General features: G+C 37.9%; 1 protein-coding gene across 5 annotated transcripts in view; it reads right to left on the minus strand.

Moving 5' to 3' along the window:
• The window catches only part of LOC149228496 (actin-related protein 2/3 complex subunit 2A-like), a 460,530-nt gene that overhangs the window by 144,285 nt on the left and 296,595 nt on the right, over positions 1 to 19,650 (minus strand). For 2 of the 5 annotated variants that reach the window (XM_089378237.1, XM_089378240.1), the window contains exons 5-9: positions 18,157 to 18,234; positions 17,946 to 18,078; positions 17,619 to 17,710; positions 16,570 to 16,626; positions 16,442 to 16,493 (exon numbers count right to left, since the gene is read on the minus strand). In XM_089378237.1, coding sequence (XP_089234363.1) covers positions 16,442 to 16,493; positions 16,570 to 16,626; positions 17,619 to 17,710; positions 17,946 to 18,078; positions 18,157 to 18,234 — 412 coding nt within the window. The remainder of the gene's footprint in view (positions 1 to 16,441; positions 16,494 to 16,569; positions 16,627 to 17,618; positions 17,711 to 17,945; positions 18,079 to 18,156; positions 18,235 to 19,650) is intronic. The other 3 variants (XM_089378239.1, XM_089378241.1, XM_089378238.1) reach the window with 2 other exon arrangements.

Below are 19,650 nucleotides of genomic sequence, written 5' to 3' on the forward strand. Positions count from 1 at the left end.
TGACTTAATTAGGTTATTAGTCAGTCTTTAAATATTTCCTAAGTCTAAACTTAGGGAATATGACTAATTAAGCAGAATTAATTAAGTTATGGTGTGAATGTTCTAGAAACTCACATGGATCAACTTCAAGTTAATCCTAGCCATTGATTAAGGTCTAATCTTGGCCATTGAAGTCTCAACAAAGGATTATAAGAAGTCGATGAGGCTTGGAAAAATCACTTGAGCAGTTTGATTTCATGAGCAGATCAATTTCCTGAGTTGTAGCATTCAGTTGCTGGAGAGAGAGCCAAAGAAATTGAAGCAGTGAGAGAGGGGCAGGGACACTGAAGCCGAAGGAAGATTTCTTGATCCAGTGAGTGCATTTGCAAAGAGGCAAAGAAGCCACAGTGAGGCTAACACAAAGCAGCGCAGTAGCCTCTAGAGGCAAAGTCAAATTGTTGGGGAGAAGTAGAATTTCAGTGCTAGAAGTTGGGCAGAGGTTTCAAAGGCCAGGAAAGACGTTTCCCCAGACAAAAACTGGTCAAACGGCTTGAGGAGAAGCTATTCTGAGCTAAGAGCAGCAAAAATTGCACTAGCGTGACACAGCGACTACGTAGAGGTAGTTTGGACAACTCAATTTGAGCTGAGGTCAATGTTGGGATTTTCCTGTGGAGTGAGGAATTTCTCCTCACTATATTTTCTTGCTAGTATTTTTCTGTAGGATTGCCAGTTTTAGCACCCAGTTGTACTCGAATTATTTCACTGCTGCTTAATATTAAAACCCTCAGTTGCTGCCCCAGTTTTCCCAAGTTGGGTTTTTCCGGGGACATTTGTCCAAAAATAACTGTGTTATTTTATGTGTGTGCTAGTATTCCTTCCAGTGTTTATTTCTTCCGTAGTTTATTTGTGTAGGTTGCAGTGTGATTGATTCAGTATTTGTTGTAGCACACAGTAGATAAATTGTTAAAAATTAATTTAACAATTAGGAGAATTATTCCCAATTGTTGCAATAGGATTCGGGTCACGAATTTTCACACCAACTCAGTGCCTCTCGACATCCAATCCAAAATGAGGTTTCAAATGTACAATCCCCTTTGGAAGGAACAATCCCTCCAAGCTGATGCGGTGTCATGCTCAGCTCATGTCGCTTAGTCTTGGTAACCTGGGCATCCCCTCGGGTATGTCTAGACAACTCTGCCTCCCTCAATCCAATGCATAAGGGTAGGCTAATAATGTTGTAGATCCCGTCAGTGTGCCTCTAAAGCGAACTATGCTAAAATCCCAACGCGTAGCCTCTACGCTACCCCTCATCAATGGGTAGCCGAAAGGATGGTTGCACATCCTCCTCCATCATGGACTCAACATGAGCCTCCAATTGCTCCTCCATAGACAACCCAACAAGCAAGATATGCTCACCAGTCAGCTACAGGTAACTATTGTCCGACAACTCTATCATAGATCTGGATTCTCCTCTGTACCTTACGACTCCTCAACAATGGTGGAGATGTCTCCTGGCACCTCACCAACCTGTGGTGCGCTACTATCACCAGAGAACTTAGTCACAACCCTGGATACCTCATCAATGGACACCTCAACAATGGATGACACCTCACCCGCAGGTGTATGCTCAATTGTCTCCTTGCTAACCATGGACCCTTCAACTACTCTTTCATCTTATGCCTTAATCCTTCTCATCATCCTTGCATAATTCCACTACATTACCATTGATTTGTGCATGTCTCTTAGTTCACAAAACTCCCAAAAATAGAGGGACACTTGAATGCCATGTCCCAATGATTGATATGCCCTCCAATTTGCTGCCAAAAACTCTGCATCAGTTGCAATCATGTCTTTCGATCTTAATGCATTATCCACAATTTTGGGCATAGTGGATTTGTTGTATAATTAAGAATGGTCCTAATTCTCGATTGTTGTATGAATCAACTATTTCCCCACATCAATGATCATTTATTGCATCCTAATCACCTCATTCAAGGTTACTTCCATGTTGTTTGATTTTAACCTTTCTTTGGACGTTTTTTTCTTTTTGGTCTTGTCATAGAATGAAGGGTTTCCCACAAGCTGAGCCAAGATTATGGCTTTGATTCCATTGTAATGTTACAAAAAGGAAATAGCAGTGATAAACAAATAAAAATACCATACAACACCAAAACATTTAAACAACAATCAAACACAAACAATTTACACCAGAACTGCACCAAAATTCAGCCATTTTATTACATATGGAGAAGAGTAAAATGCATGAAGTGTCAACACTTGGGCTTTACAAAGAAAGCTAAACAATCCCAGGTGAGAAAGACGCTACCCAAGTGTTGAGGAAAGGATTCTCCTCAATGTTCTGCACTGGCCCTGGAAATTCTATACAACTGGATAGAAGAAACCCATGTTTGAGCCTCCAAAAGTGCTCAGAAAATTCTGCCAAATTAATCTTGAGCTCTCCACCAAAAACCCAGAAAAACCATAAAGGGTTTGGGAAAATTTTACTGACCACTCGGGACCCAAAATTTAAGCTCGCTTCTCCTAGCTGGCTGCCAAATAGCCTTATTATTTTGGGGCACCAAAACTCCTCCAAAAATTCTACAAAATTAGGAGTAGACTCCCTGACCCCTGACTGACAAAACCCAAAAAGGAGTTGGGCTAATTTCGACCTCCCAGAATTACCCAATTTTTAGTGCTACACCCTTCCTAACAAAAATTGTGTCCCCCACACTTCAACTGCTAGATTTGGCACTTGGCTCTCTTCAATCTGTTGTAGAACTACCCTAGAAATTACCTCCGAAGAGGTGTGTGGATTTCCTTCCCAAAAACCTGCACAAGCATGTAGTATTCAGCCCCACAAATTTTACCTTGTGTCACTATTATGTAGGCCCTAGAGTGGCATATTTGGCTCTCACAAAAGCTGCAAATTCCAGCCCTGAAAACCTCCACAAATGCTAGTCCAACCTGGGGGAATTTTCTGCTAAATTCTCAAACCAAAATACCTGTTTTCTTTGCCCCAACACAGTGGTACAATTTTGATCCCTACTTCCTCCCTGGAAATCGAACTGGCTGAGAAATGGGCTGAAAGGTACCACAATCTCCAGCAAATTTACCTCCCATTGAGTTCAGAAATTCCTCCTTAGGGTGGCACTCGGAGTCCACCGAAAGAGAGGCTAGAATTCCCGTTTGGAAATTTCTTGTGCTAAACAACACGGGTTGTCTTGGCTAAGTAGCTCAAGAAAACTAGAGTTGATTTTTAAAAATGATCAAAGGTTCTAAATGGAGCCCTCCAAGCTCTATTTATAATTGTTGGCCCTATCTCCCTTGGTGGTCCCCACCTTCAACTAATTTGCTCCCCTTGTGGTGCCCACTCTCCACTAAAGTTGCGATTTCCTTTTTTGCTCCTAAGCCACAATGCCAGAATTGCCTCCTCTTCCAAAAATCGTCTCTAATGTAGAAAATCAAAATTGAGGATATTACACATCATTATCTTGAATCCTATTGGTTCTTATAAAGTTGATTCTGGTTGTAAATTTTTGTTTTGAGACCCATTTTTTACCTCAAAATTTCTCTAATGCAAGTTACTTATTTTGTGGGAGAACAAGGAGGAACTTTTGAAGAGCCTCATTTATTGTGCCGAGAGCGCTCTATAGCCCAGTATGGGGATAGATCTCACACAAAAACATAAACGTAAATGTAAATGGATTTCACATAAAAACGTAAACGTAAATGTAAACATAAATGTAAACGTAAACAACCCAGTATGGGAATAGATCTCACATAAAAACGTAAACATGTCAATGTAAATGTAAACGTAAACATAATGTTTAACATTTAAAAATCAATCTAATTATTAGTATGTATAAACACAATATAAATTTAAAATATAAAGAGGTTTACAAACACTAAAAAAAGATGTATGGTAAATAAATAAAAATATAAATAAACTAGAGGTATGGTAAATAAATAAAACTTTTTTTATATTTACTCCAGAGGTATGGTAAATAAATAAAAATATAAATAAACTAGAGGTACGGTAAATAAATAAAACCTTCTTTTATATTTATTCCATAAACCTCTTTATATTTAAGAAAACTCAAAAAATATGTTTTATTTAGGTGAAGCCTATGAGCCAAATACCATGGGACAAATAATTATTAATACCATGGGCCAAATACCATATTTATAAAAGAGGTATGGTAAATAAATAAATATAAAAGAGGTATAAAGAGGTATGATAAATAAATAAAAATATATCAAATAAGATTAGAAATCAACATCTAATTATATACCAAGCCTATGGGCCAAATACCATGGTAAATAAAAGAGATATGATAAATAAATAAAAATATAAATAAACTAGAGGTATGGTAAATAAATAAAACCTCTTTTTATATTTACTCCATAAACCTCTTTATACTTACTAACACTCAAAAAATAGGTTTTATTTAGGTGACCCCTATGGGCCAAATTATTATTAATACCATACAAAAAAACACATTATTAACCCTAATATTAATATTAAAATATTATTATTATTAAATACAATATTCATATTAATATATTATAATATTAATATTATTAAATTTAATAACTTTGGATTAATACAATATTAAATTTGTTATATTATAATATATATTAATATATCATAATATATATTAACTCTAGATATATATGGTAAGGAAGAACAAATACATTGAGTGATAGAGGTGGAGAGATAAGGGGAGTGACAAGGGAGACATCAAGATAAACTTAAGTATAGCTGAGAGGAGGAATGAAGAGAGAGATAGGGAGATGAGTGAGAGATATAGAGAAGCGTAGGAGAGGGAGACACAAAGATGGAGGAGGAGAGAGAGAAGGAGGGAGGGAGGGAGATAGTGAGAGGATTGGAGGGCGAAGAGAGAGAGAGAGAGATGGGGGAAGAGAGAGGAAGGTAGGAGAGGAAGGATGAGAGATAGGAATTGCAAGAGAGGAGGAGAGAGGGAGGGAAGAAGAAATACATAGAGTGAGAAGTGGAGAGAGAGGGAGTGACAAGGGAGAGATGGCGAGAGAGAGAGTATGTTTAGGGGTGAGATAAAGAGACAAAGAAAGAGAGATAGAGAGAAGGGGGGAGAAGGAGAGAGGGAGGGATATAGTAACATAGTTGGAGAGAGAGAGAGAGAGAGAGAGAGAGAGTGATGGGGGAAGAGAGAGGATTGGAGGGCAAAGAGAGAGCGTGATGGGGGAAGAGAGAGGGAGGTAGGAGAGAGGAAGTACGAGAGAGCGGACTTGAGAGAGAGGAGGAGAGAGGGAGGGAAGAAGAAATACATAGAGAGTGAGAAGTGGAGAGAGAGAGGGAGTGACAATGGAGAGAGAGTGTGTATGTTTGGGGTGAGATAAAAAGACAAAGAAAGAGAGAATGGGGGAGAGGAGGAGAGAGGAGAAAGGGAAGGATATAATGACAGAATTGGAGGGTGAAGAGAGAAAGAGAGGATGTGAGAGAGTGGAGAGAGGGAGGGAAAGAGAGATGGAGTTGGAGGGGCAAAGAGGGAGGTAAGAATAAATAAATAGAGAGAGAAAGGTGGAGAGATAGAGAAGGAGTGATAAGAAAGATAGAGAGAGGGAGAGAGGATAACAAGAGGGAAGAGAGATAGAAGCAGGGGAGAGGGAGAGAAGGGAAAGAGAGAGGGAGGGAGAGATAGATTGATTGGAGAAAGAGAGTGTATGTTTTGGGGGTGATATAGAGAGACAAAAGGAGATAGAGATATAGATGGAAAGTGAAGAGAGTGAAGAAGAGAGAGATGGAGAGAGAGAGGGAGGGACAAAGAGATTGATAGATATGGAGTGAGAGAGCATGTATGTTTGGGGGTTTGAGATAGAGAGACAAAGATGGAGAGATGGAGGGAGATATATATATATATATATATATATATATATATATATATGGAGGGGGGAGAGAGGAAAGAATATTTATTGCACTATATGCATTGATTTTAGTTTAGATGCATTGATTTTAGTGTAGATGTTGATTTCTTTTGATATTTGATTGTTTGCACTAGATGCATTGATTTCAATGTAGATGATTTCTAATCCTCTTTGATTGCTTTCACTAAATGCCTTGATTTCAGTGTAGATGGTGATTTTTAATCCTACTTGATTGCTTGCACTAGATGCTTTGATTTCAATGTAGATGTTGATTTCTAATAATATTTGGTTGCTTGCACTAGATGCATTGATTTTAATGTAGATGATTTCTAGTCCTATTTTATTACTTGCACTAGATGCATTGATTTCAATGTAGATGATTTCTAGTCTTATTTTATTGCTTGCACTAAATGCATTGGTTTCAATGTAGATGGTGATTTCTAATCCTATTTGATTGCTTACACTAAATGCATTGATTTCAGTGTAGATGTTGGTTTATAATCCTATTTGCTTACTTGCACTAGATGCATTGATTTCATTGTAGATGTTGGTTTATAAATCTATTTTCTTACATGCACTAGATGCATTTATTTGAGTGTAAATGTTGATTTTTAATCGTATTTGATTGCTTGCATTAGATGTATTGATTTCAATGTAGATGTTGATTTCTGATTTGATGTAATTGGATGTATGATGGTACATTAATTTTAAAGTGATTGGATTAATATTGTGCATTGATTTCAGTGTAAGCATAAAAATTTATTGACAATGTACATTGATTTTTGTGTTATAGTAATTCAACCTAGTAATATTGGAGAGAAAGAGAGACAAGGTATGATGTTTACTACAATATCTCAGCTAAAGATTTAAATGGTTTACAATTTAACCTGTGCTTTTCATATAATTAATATGAAAAGACGACAAAAGTAACAAGGGTGCCAATAAGAATAGTAGAAGAAAATAGTTTGAGATTAATCATAATGAAATACTTTGTAATTTACTATATTCTTATTATTCACATTTTCTATCATTCAACACTATTACATTGTCGCTTTACATTCAAAATGTTTATTTCATCATTAAAGTTATTCACAATATTTATCATCTCAACAAACTGAGGCAACTAAGAAATTTAAAATTAAAATGACCAGATTAATCTGAGGCATATTTAGCATATTTAAAGTGATTATATTTAATATTAGATGATTTTACATATTATTGATAAAATCAATCATCTGTTCATTAGATTTTCTTTGGTTGTACACGACTGAAACCAGCCTAGATCCATCTTAATGTTGGATCTATCAAGCGCCAAGAGGGATCAAATCTCTCGAGGTGCAAAACTTTCCACAAGTTTTGCACTCAAAAAAGAGGTTTGCACCTCAAGAGATTTGATCCCTCTTGGCGCTTGATAGATCCAGAGATAAGATAGATCTAGGCTGGTATACATAGCCATTTCCCTCCTTGACAAATCATTGTAAACCTGTTGAACTATCAAAATGTGAATTTTTTCATGAGACAAAAGCATGTACATGTGAATTCTTTTCTTTTGTTTGGTTGATCAAAAAAATTTGAGAGGAAAATTTAGGAGCAACACAAAGTTACCACAAGGCTAAGCTAATTGATTAAAGGAATCTTCAAAGTGGAGGTCTAGAGTTCATCTTACATCTTCTCTTAATTTATTCAAGGTATTGTTCTTCTCTTTTGGGACATGATTCGCTCTTTCGTCTAGAGGTAAATAACCTTATCTTCAATAATTGTTGGATTCTCCTCTTGGAAGGCCCTCCTAGTGAAATTTTGGTTCCATTACTTGTCTTGTTTTGGAGGCTAGGGTTGTATCCTTGGTGTTCCACCTAAGGTTCCAAAACCTCAAGCATTGAGATACCAAAACAAGAGAGGACATAATTCTCTGTCCTTCACTCGTGAAAAATGACCATATCTTTATTCCAATAATTTGCAATCATTTTATTAACAAAATTATATCTCAAAATTTTTTGTATTTTTGTAAATTTGTAGTTAGTATTAAATATAAAAATCCTAAAAACTATTATATCTCAAAAATCAAATTATTTCTTATAAAAATTCCAAAAATATTTCAATAGTAAATATATTCACTCATTTGTGGTTTACATTGCATTTATTGATTTATTCATTGGTAAAATCACCACAAAATTTGCAATTTTGGGAAGCCCTAAGCCCTAAGGCTATACATCCCCCTTTAATTTGCTCTATATTGTTGTACTAATTGCATTTCCAAGTGTTTTGAAGCTAATTACAATTTTTTTGCAAATAATCTACAACAACCGGAAGTGATTGGAGGAAAACCCTTGCCTTGAGATACATGAAAAACAAGATAAAATATTTTGTATCCATTGAAATTGATCTAAAGAGATTTTTTGTTGACTAATTATTTCCATTAGATCATATATTGGTGGTCCAAAAAGAGTTGGAGATTAGATCATTGATTTTTGGCCAAGTCAATTTTCAGCCCTCACGGTTGTGGGCTTATTTCAGACTAGTCGTGTTGCACATTTAATATCTTTCAAACTTATTATCCAAATTTAGTGTTCTTGTGCTTATTGGAAAGCACTTTGATAGTACTAACATATCTAACAAAGTCCCTTGAGTTTCAAGTTCACTACAGGCAACTTTACGCCCCTAAAGTGGCCCTATGCTTGTTGTCCTACTGCACTCTTCAAAAATATTAAAGTTATATGTTTGAACTTTGAACAAGAAGTATTTTTTCTTCTTACAACAATAAAGAACAAGTATAATAGATCCATTTCATCTTCTATTGTGATAAGAAGCTATCATACTCAATTTGTGGTGTTTCAAACCCATTTTCTTATCATATTGAGTACTTTTACATTGCTTATATGCAATATTAACTTTCTATTACATCAGAAACCATATTAGAATTTGGTTACTTAACCAACTCCTACCTTTTTCATATACTCCATATAGGCTCTAGTCTAATTATTTTTTGGTTGAGTTGTTGTGTGTAGAGATACCACCTGTGCCATTCAGTGGGAGTTGGCCTAAAGCCATGGAATATGCTGAGGTGACATTGGGCATATTGCTAATAGTCCTTATCGTGTAGTAGTCTTGGTCCAGACTTGCCAACACTACTAGTTTGAGCGGTTACAAGCTCCAAGACAAGCTTATTTTTTGCAATGCCATGTGTGTAGTTGATGTAGTCACCAATGCAAGTGGAATTTTATCATGGAAGTATAGGCAATGAATCCATTATCATGTTTAACATCCAAATTGTTATTACTGGACATGAGGAGAAGCAGGGGCATGGTGTATGTTAATTTTAGGTATGTTCTATGCTTAGAACAATTTATTTCAATTTTCACAATTAGCTCAATATCTTTTCCAAATTAGCAATCACATCAGTATTAAAGTAAACTGCAGATAGAACATAAACATAAATCGCAAAAGACAAACCAAGACAAGAGGACACGAGATGTGGCGCTAGCCAAGGACAAACCCAAATGTGGGGAAATCCTTGATCAATTCTTCTTATATGTTCTTCAATAGTTCAGCAGAGAGAGAGATAGTACATTTACAACAAAAGTCAACACTTTGACTTATCTAGATAAGAGCATAAGATCATCTCTAAGAAGATGATACATGAGATCAGTTGAAGACATGCTACTTCAACTGATTCTCCAAGGTGACTCCTTCACCTATCATTGCGTTGCATCTCGTCATCATGCTGCACCTCACCGTATTGCACCATGCTGCACCCATCATCATAATGCTGGACCTCATGACCATGTTGTACACATCATATCTTATTCATACATCATGTCTCATGTGCTTGCAGCACCATGCTTGCCACTGCTATCCATGTTGCACCATGCTTGCCATGCTGCACCATGCTTGCTGCTATCCATGCTTGATGTCCCACTGTGCCACTGCTGCACAATGTCATTGTTGTCCCATCATTGTTCTGTCTCATCATGCTACTGTCCCATTGAAAATTGCCTTAGCATTCCTTTGTTGTCCCATTTACTATGCAGTTGTCCCTTGCCACTGCTGCCTAGATATATTGTTGTAGTTGTTGTCCCTAATAGTGATGCTATACCTTGTTGTTGTCCCCTTAGTCTTGCCATACCTGGCTGCTGTCCCATGTGTCTTAGCAGCACCATGTAGCTCAGTTGTCCCATTTACTAGCACTACTGTCATGGGCATGTTTGAGCCCTCAAACTCTCCATGTTGTCATTGTTTTGAGGTGGTTAAGACTGCAGCCTACCACAGTCCCACGCTATCACCTACAACTCATCTTTTTGCTGCCCCAAACAACCCTTCTTCAACTCAGCATTCCCTCGACCTCCTTTCAACTGCTCGGTGCCTTGTTTTAGGCCTTAAAACAGTCCTTCCTTTCAGCCGCATTAGGCCTGCATCTAGGGCACCATATGCTTGTGGCTAGGGCACCATTGGTATGTTTAGAACAACGTCTATCTTCATCTTAACAACGGCTAGGATACCCTTGAGATAGCGTAGGTTGGGGCTGCCTTAGGATAGCGTTAAGGCTGCCTTCTTGGACTGCGTTAGGGCTGCCTTTAGGACAGCATTAAGGCTGCCTTAGAACAACATTTAGGGCTGCCCTTAGGACAACGTTAGGGCTGCCTTTAGGACAACGTTTAGGACAGCCTTTAGGACAACGTTTAGGGTTGCCTTAGAACAGTGTTTAGGGCTGCCTTCTTTGAGCTCCTTTAGGTCAATGCATAGAACCCTTCCATCACTTCACTGGCCTGCCTTCTTCGCTGCGGCTAGGGCAGCCTCTTTTCCTCCAATGTCTAGGGCTTCCACTCCTAGATTACTCTTCCACTAAAACCCAAGACAAGTGGAGAGAAATCAAGATAGAAGTGTGTGTTGAAATGACTATCAAGTCACCTCTTTTTATACTAAATCGTGGAGCACATGTGTGGGTTATTTGGTTGCTGGCCGACCTTGATGAATTGTCTTATAACACAATTAAATTCATAACTCCATGAATACTTATCGAAATCGGATGATCTTTAGATCAATCCTACACCTCTCAATGAGTGGGATCCAAGAAAAATATCAGCCGCCATAAATAAGATGACCCAGATGGAGTTTGGCCCTAGTTGCCAATTTTAACACTCCCTCTCATCTAGGGAGAACTCCATCCACTGATCCATCTGTCCGACTATACTATCTCTGCCATTAGTGCCCTGCACTACTCTACTCTGCTCTACTTTTCTCTGCTCTGCCTGTTGAGCTCTGCTCTACTTTGCTGAACCATGAGGAAGAAGAATTGATCGAGAATGTCTCATACCATTCTCTACTGACCCGAAGTCAGTTTCATATGAAGAGAGTGTGTCATACCACTCTTACTAACCCGAATTCAGTTTCATTGATCCCACATCAATATCACAAGAGAGTGTCTCAAACCACTCATACTGATCCCAGGTCAGTTTCATTGATCTCAGATCAATGGAGGTCATCCTAGCATAGGGAGTACGGTAAATACAATGATGCGTCCATCGATAGTACTACTATGGTCCCTAACCCCATTTCTCTGCTCATTGGCCAAATGAGAGGTACTTCCCATGAGTCCCAGACTGCATGGGTAGGATGCCTCAATAGGAGAAGCACTCATCTTGTCCCTAACTCGCCACGGAGTATCACAGGGAAAGACTGAGCCATTCACCCTATACACAGCATGCCATTAGGGGAGGGTGAGTCACCTTATGGTAACTTGTTGCTCCAAGAAGTACCCCAAGCCCCCCGAAGCTCCCAAAGCTCAATGCTTGCATCATGCAGGACCCTCATAAGAAGGTCTCTCAACGACTACAAGTCATTAGGGAAAGTCACAAATTTGACCTTTCCCCGGGGCTTTGACAGAATGTCTGCGACCTGTACATCAGTCTCAATGCGATGGAGCCCCCTTGCTCATCGACGTACAATATCCCAAATAAGGTAGTATCTGATGTCTTTCTGCTGGAGCAATCATAGAATACGAGATTCCTCAACAATTGAATCCCTCCTTGGTTGACACAGAAGATCACAGTGGTATCCATCATGTGTATAAACAACTCACTGAAGAGCTTCTGCAACTAGGCAGCTTCACACGAGGTCATACTCATAGCTATGTATTCGGTCTCAGCGGTGCTCAAAGAAACCGTATTCTGCTTCCTACTCATCCAAGATATCCAGCAGAACCCAAAGAGAATCAACACTCAAAAGTGCTCTTGAGATCCTCCACATTGCCTGCCCTGACAACATTCGAATAATCAAGCAGCTTCACATTTCCGGCAGTGTATCTCAATCCATGACAGATTGTACCCCGAAGATATCTCAGAAGATTCTTGGCACCAATCTAGTGAGGCTCAACCAAATATGAGCCTAACGTGCTAACTACAAAACATATATCCGGATGAAAGTTCACCAAGAACATCAAAGCGAATGACTTTAGGAAACTCACAGGCATTTCCCAAATCTGGTCCGGCATCACTACCACATAACTTTTGAAAGTTAAGCTCCATCAAGGTAGTCATGAGCTTTAAGCTTACAGTTCACCATTCCAAATCCAGAATCCAACTCCCTCTTACTTCTACAAATGAGAGGATCTGCACCTATCAGAAAGAGGTCATCCTCATAAGGTGCCAATATGAGAGGTCTATCATCCACAACCTTCAAGCAATGGTTTGGATCGGCTTCACTCCCAGTGAATCTCAGCTTCATCAGACAGTTATCAACCCTTTCATACTACGCCCAGGGTGTTTTGCTTCAAGCCATAGAAGGCTTTCTTCCACTTGCATACATGAGATTCCTGATCATGAATCTCAAACCCCTTAGGTTGTTCCAAACCTGTGGACCTACTACATGAGGGGAATGGTCCTCTTGTAAGATTTTCCTTCAGTACATCTCGGACATGTACCTTCATGCTCTTCTTGAATTCAAGCATCCTTGTCACCATATGACTCACATCGGGTAGGGTCCCATAAATTAGACCTTCGGTGCTATAGATGAGATGTGACAACTGACATGGTCCCTAATGGACCATCCTGCAACTTGATACAAATTTCCAACCCTAAACCCATGAGTAAAAGCATCTTTGAAAACTCTATTTTCAAACACATACCTTTCCATCGATGAATGCCCCCCTAAAACCTTTGACTTCCATTGCTGAAATGGACACCAGGTTCTTCTTGCGATCAAGTACATAAAAGAGATTCTTGTAAATGAATCGAGTTACCCTCATCCAATTGAGGGGTAACATTCCCTACACCCTTTCCAGGATAGGTAGCATCAACTCCAAGTATAATCCCATGATTGTTTCCATCTCTACCAAATTAGAGAGAGCACCCTTCTATCTAATGAAGTGCCTTGAAGCACTACAATCAATAAGCGAGTTTCCCAAAGAGTCTGAAGGAGAGGGCCAATACAAGATAACGCTTCTTTATCTTATCAGAAACAACATTTAGTTCTTCATACCTTGGGTTCCTTGCTTTCTTGAAGAGTAGGCCACTTCCTTGATGACCTGCATTACCTGTCATTCCTCTTATCATTGAAGATGTCCCTGGAATGATTGTTATTATCATCAAGTGATGTGTCCCTACCATTCGGACACTCCTTCACATAAGGGTCGAATCTTATTACAAACAAGGCATCTACCTTTCCTTCCACCCTTAGATCTGGACTTCTCATTGAAGTGATCTTAAGGTAGGCCATCAGAAGCTTCCGCTGTGCCACTTGGATAATATTCTCTACTTCGACTTCACTCTTGGTGAATTTGAAGACAGATGAGGAATCCATTGATCCTTTTGTCCTTTCCCAACTGTCTTTGGTGATTTCTCTTTCACGCTTTCTTGGGCTTTATCTTCACCTCAGCTTTGATACCATGTTAATTTTAGGTATGTTCTATGCTTAGAGCAATTTATTTCAATTTTCACAATTAGCTCAATATATTTTCCAAATTAGCAATCACATCAGCATTAAAGTAAATTGCAGATAAAACATAAACATAAATCGCAGAAGACAAGCCAAGACAAGAGGACACAAGATGTGGCACTAGCTAGGGACAAACCCCAATATGGGGAAACCCTTGATCAATTCTTCTTATATGTTCTTCAATAGTTCAACAGAGAGAGAGAGAGAGATAGTACATTTACAACAGAAGTCAACACTTTGACTTATCTAGATAAGAGCATAGATCGTCTCTAAGAAGATGATACATGAGATCAGTTGAAGGCATGCTGCTTCAACTGATTCTCCAAGGTGTTGCGTTCACCTATCATTGCGCTGCATCTCGTCATCATGCTGCACCTCACTGTGTTGCACCATGTTGCACCCATCATCATAATGCTGGACCTCATGACCATGTTGTACACATCATATCTTATTCATACAGCATGTCTCATGTGCTTGCAGCACCGTGCTTGCCACTGCTATCCATGCTGCACCATGCTTGCCATGTTGCACCATCCTTGCTGCTATCCATGTTTGCTGTCCCATTGTGCCACTGCTGCACAATGTCATTGCTGTCCCACCATTGTTTTGTCTCATCATGCTGCTGTCCCATTGAACATTGCCTTAGCATTCTTTTGCTGTCCCATTTACTATGCAGCTGTCCCTTGCCACTGATGCCTAGATATATTGTTGTCGCTGTTGTCCCTAACAGTCATGCTATACCTTGCTTCTGTCCCCTTAGTCTTGCCATACCTTGCTACTGTCCCATGTGTCTTAGCAGCACCATGTAGCCCAGTTGTCCCATTTACTAGCACTGCTGTCCTGGGCATGTTTGAGCCCTCAAACTCTCCATGTTGTCCCTGTTTTGAGGTGGTTAGGACTGCGGCCTACCACAGTCCCACGCTGTCACCTACAGCCCACCTTTTCGCTGCCCCAAACAACCCTTCTTCAACTCAGCCTCCTTTCAGCTGCTTGGTGCCTTGTTGTAGGCCTTAAAACAGTCCTCCCTTTCAGCCGCATTAGGCCTGCATCTAGGGCACCATATGCCTGCGGCTAGGGCACCACTGGTATGTTTAGGACAGTGTCTATCTTCATCTTAACAGCGGCTAGGATACCCTTGAGATAGCATAGGTTGGGGATGCCTTATGATAGTGTTAGGGCTGCCTTCTTGGACTGCGTTAGGGCTGCCTTTAGGACAGCGTTAGGGCTGCCTTAGCACAGCGTTTAGGGCTGCCTTTAGGACAGCATTAGGGCTGCCTTTAGGACAGCATTTAGGGCTGCCTTAGAACAGTGTTTAGGGCTCTCTTTCATTATCTTTATCATAACCACTCATTTATAACCAACAGCCATTAGGGTGGGAGGAGGAGACTAAGAGCGAGGAGGCTGATGTGTCAGCCTCAAAACGACCTTATACACACTGTTATACACTCACCAAGGGTCATCTGTCTTTGGCCATAGGCCTTCTCCGATGAGAGGATGAGCCATTACCTTTTCCAATAAAAGAGGTAGAGGGAATTGAGAGCTAGCTGCTAGGTTAGTCATTATAGATGGCTCATGGTGATGTGATACATTTTTTTAAATATACATTTATTATATATTTGATGTAATTTTGTATTTATTGGTTGTGAATGGACAACTATCAGGATTTATAATCAACTTTGATGTATCGTTTAAATTTGGCATCCGCTACATCATATATATTGGTGTTTTTTTCCATATTTGTGTGCCAATGTGCTTAATTGATATTGCTCTTGGTCTATATTTTTTAAGAAATGTAAAAAAAAATCATTTTGTATTTTTTAATGCTTGCCATGGTTTGCCAAATTTTTCAGCAATGCTAAGAACCTCTAGTCACGATAACAAAAAAATATAGCAGGGACCGTCCTGAATGTTTGATGCCTTTCTTATAGTTTCCAAGAAATGTCTCTCCTTTTTGTTCAAAGTTTCATAAGATTTGCTTTTCCTAAAACCAATTGTATTTTGGTTTTGATATTGGTTTCTCTAGTAATAAGATCAAAAGTAGCCTAACCAACCAATTTTTTGGTTATTCCCTATACAAGGAATGTAAGTGAATTCATCTACAAGCATAGTGGGGGTGATGTTTTGCAGCATAATTTTCATATAATGTAAATTTGTTATTGCATTTAGCAAAAGGGATAGCTTAAGGATGTTCTAAGTGATATGTTTAGGACAGGTAGAGGCAAAGGGTCACATGAGTAGTAATATCATCATCAGGATCTCCCTTGAATTTTGGAAGCTCTGATGACAAATAGGAAAAGGAGCCATAAGGATATATCTTTGTGTGCATGCGCATGTGCACATGTATTGATATCTCTAAATAGGTTGTTGCATAAAATGAATGTTTGTTGTCTAACAAGGGGGCTCCAAACCTTGGAATACTTGGGCAGGTCAGACAATCTATCCACACTCAACAATATGCCCTTAACACTTTTATTTTTCATCTCTCTATTTCTTACCATGCAACAACTAGATATTCTATCAGAGAAGTATACCACTCCATTTTTTATCGGTCAAAACAAAAAGAAAAATATACAACATTTAATATACTTTATGACCTCCTATAAATGATAGAGATTTCTTATAGGAAAACCTTGTGTTGTCTTTTTTTCTTCCCCCGCATGTAGCTTTGTTTGGTTCAGTGCCTGTCAAATGCACACATTATTTTCAGTCTGCAGTATATTTAATATAATTTGCAAGATGTCAAGAAAACATAGTCACCTGAATCAATTTCTCTACACCCCTCCGCATTACAGTGTGCATGAAACATTTTGAACACTGAAAACAAGTGAAATACTTATGTCATATAATGAATTCTTGCTACTGCAATAGTCATGGACATAGAGTTACTCCAAGACTGAAATATTTGTTTCCATTTAGTCACTAGTCAGCTTGAAGACTACTATACATGTTACATAGGCACAAAGGCTTTTAAAGTTGAATGATGCAGCGGATCACACAACTACATCATCATGCACTAGCGGCTTTTGAGGTAAACTGGGGGGAAAATCCATTCTAAATGCTTACTTATTTTGTGACCCCTTTAAACTTTATCTTCAGTCTTATTAGCTTCCTATAAATTAAATATAATGTTTACATACACCAATATCATGACTACATTTCTCAAATCAAGGATGCATTTCAGTAGCTAGGACTAAACATTTCTTAGGGATACATTTTTTCATTCTGAACTTTGAAGCAACTTTGTAAACATTTTCTAAACAACAGATTTAGTAGAAATGATACAATTATATTTCCTGGGCTGCAGTGGTTGGCAAGCTATGGTATATACGGTTTTTCTTGGTAAACCTAAGTAAACCATCTTGTAAAGATAAAATTCATTCCAGGACATTTTCTTTGAGACATCTAAACAAAAAATTAAACTTGTAGTGTTTATTGATTCAATTTAATCGATGAATATAGCATAGTATTGGTTCATTTGAAAAAAAAAAAGTTCATTCAAGAATACACATTGCTAGCCAATTTTCTCTATGCAATAGTAAGCACAAGTTCATGAAAAATAGAAAGTAAAGAAGTTTGGACCACTGAATGTGTTCACATTTCGGTTGCAACTATTACAGAAGGTTATGTAACAGCCATTGCTGATAACAAAGAAACCTCTGAATGCAGAACAGCAACTAGTTCTCTAATGAAAACATGACCATAATCAAGTCAAAAGCAGTGACTCTGAGCTCTATGAATTTTTTACTCATTATCTATAAATGGGAAACTGTGTATGATTCCATAGCCTCTAATGGTAGAAATCCCACCTTTATATGGTGATTTATGTATGCGTGAAAGCTCAATAAAGTCCAAACAATCCTGTCCAGTTTACTGCCTTCAACATGATGAGGAAATATCACTACAAAAGTCAATGACAGGTGTGTTAAAATAAATTGATTTTGAAATCCAGTATTACTTGATTTTAAATTGCCAGACTTATTGCATTGCCTACAAAACTTGTTTATAATAAGAATGCCTCCTACACCATGGTATATCGAGCAAGAAACGCTCTTCAAACATATAAGTCATCTTAGGATTTGCATTGACTGGAATGCCAGGTAAAAGGAACAATGAGGAAGAAGCTTGGAAAATACCAAAAGATACAAATCCGGCATTAGCACCCAATGTATGGAATGGTGCTTCTTTCATCTCTAAAGGTGGAGTTGCAGACCAAACACAAGGTGGGGCTTTATTCAATCTTGAACTGCGCCTTGCCTCCATGAATTGCTTCACAATGTATTAATGTTAGTACGAATTTATCATATGCTTCGGAAAAACCAAGATATCCTGAAAATAACAGCATACCTGTAAAAAGGAAGTTGCAATTACTGCATCAATGCTATCCTTAAAGTGCACTGGAACCACGATGATCACCTTGTCTGGCTGCCAAGACATCCATGCCTTCGCCTTTAATATCATTCTATCCTCTTTTAGGAAGTGCATATATGTTAAAACTGAATTAGATGACACAGTTTATGCCCCCCCTAGAATTCCCCGGCAAATACAACAGCTCCAATCAAATAATTATTTACTTATCATTTATAAATCAGCTTATAGTTGTTGAGGAATGTAGCTATGGTCGATCTTCATAATCCTTGTATTTATAATACTATGTAAACACAGGAAAGAAAATTATAATTAAAATTAAAAGAAAAAAAAGAAAGGAAATCAACAAAATCATAGCCATACAAACAGAAATAACATATTTACCATAAGGTACTACCCACCATAATTTAAGCAAGTATTTGCGTAATAGATGGGATAAGGAACAAGATGTAAATAAATATACTTATCAAGAGTTACTCCCAACATTATTTAAGTGTTCTTCAACACTAACAAATATGAGTAAAAATGTAAATGTGCAGATTTACTAGAATTTAACTTACAAATAATCATGATCCAATTTAGTATCTTGAGTATAAAATACACTTGAAACTTCTCATTTTATGCATTCACTTATCACTCACATATATTTCTCTCTTACACACGTGATCTCACATTTCCTAAGTTTTCAACATTGTGATCTCTACTTTCTTTTCATGGTTATTGGTTGAACTTCTAAAGTGTCATTGCTTGATGAAGATAAAAGAACTATAATATATATTCACAAGTAATTACCATAGTTCAGAAATAGTGCTTGTATCCATTTCTCTATTTTCAACAATCATTTCACCAAACTTAGTAATTAATAAACCCAAACATGCATGTATGACCTATAGTTATCAATACAGTCAAAAAAATATGGTATTCTGACTTTGGAATCTTAGTGTTCTTTACATTTATGCACCATAAACATGTAATTCTTAGAAACTTTGATTATCAGGATATGAAAACAAACTTTTATTGGTCATTATCATACATGTGAATACAAAAACCTCTCAGTGGAGAATCTTACAGTAAATTTAAAATACAATACAGCATATAAGAATATATTCATACTTCCCTTCAGAACCACATGAAAGCAGGAAGAGATGAATGGGAAACGTGTACAAGAACAGTTTCAAGATATTACTGTATCAAATAATTTCTTTGCTACGTAAGTAGGGAAGATTGAGTACACACTTCTCTTTATAAATAAATCAAATTCTGAAAGATGAAGATTAAATGAAAAACAGACAGATCAACGCCATTATTATGTTCAATAAAAGAAACCAAGCAACATAATCGTTTTACAAATCACTGATGATGAATAATTTAAAGTCGATTCAAACAGACTAGACAAAGAAATGATGATCTCATTCTTTCTCAGTAAGATGCCCCTATACTGGAAAATTTATAACTGGCATAAAGAAAATCTGG

This window comes from Pinus tabuliformis, chromosome J (assembly GCF_031772625.1).
Source record: "Pinus tabuliformis cultivar Carrire ecotype Pingquan chromosome J, CPIR1, whole genome shotgun sequence".
NCBI classification, from domain to species: domain Eukaryota; kingdom Viridiplantae; phylum Streptophyta; class Pinopsida; order Pinales; family Pinaceae; genus Pinus; species Pinus tabuliformis.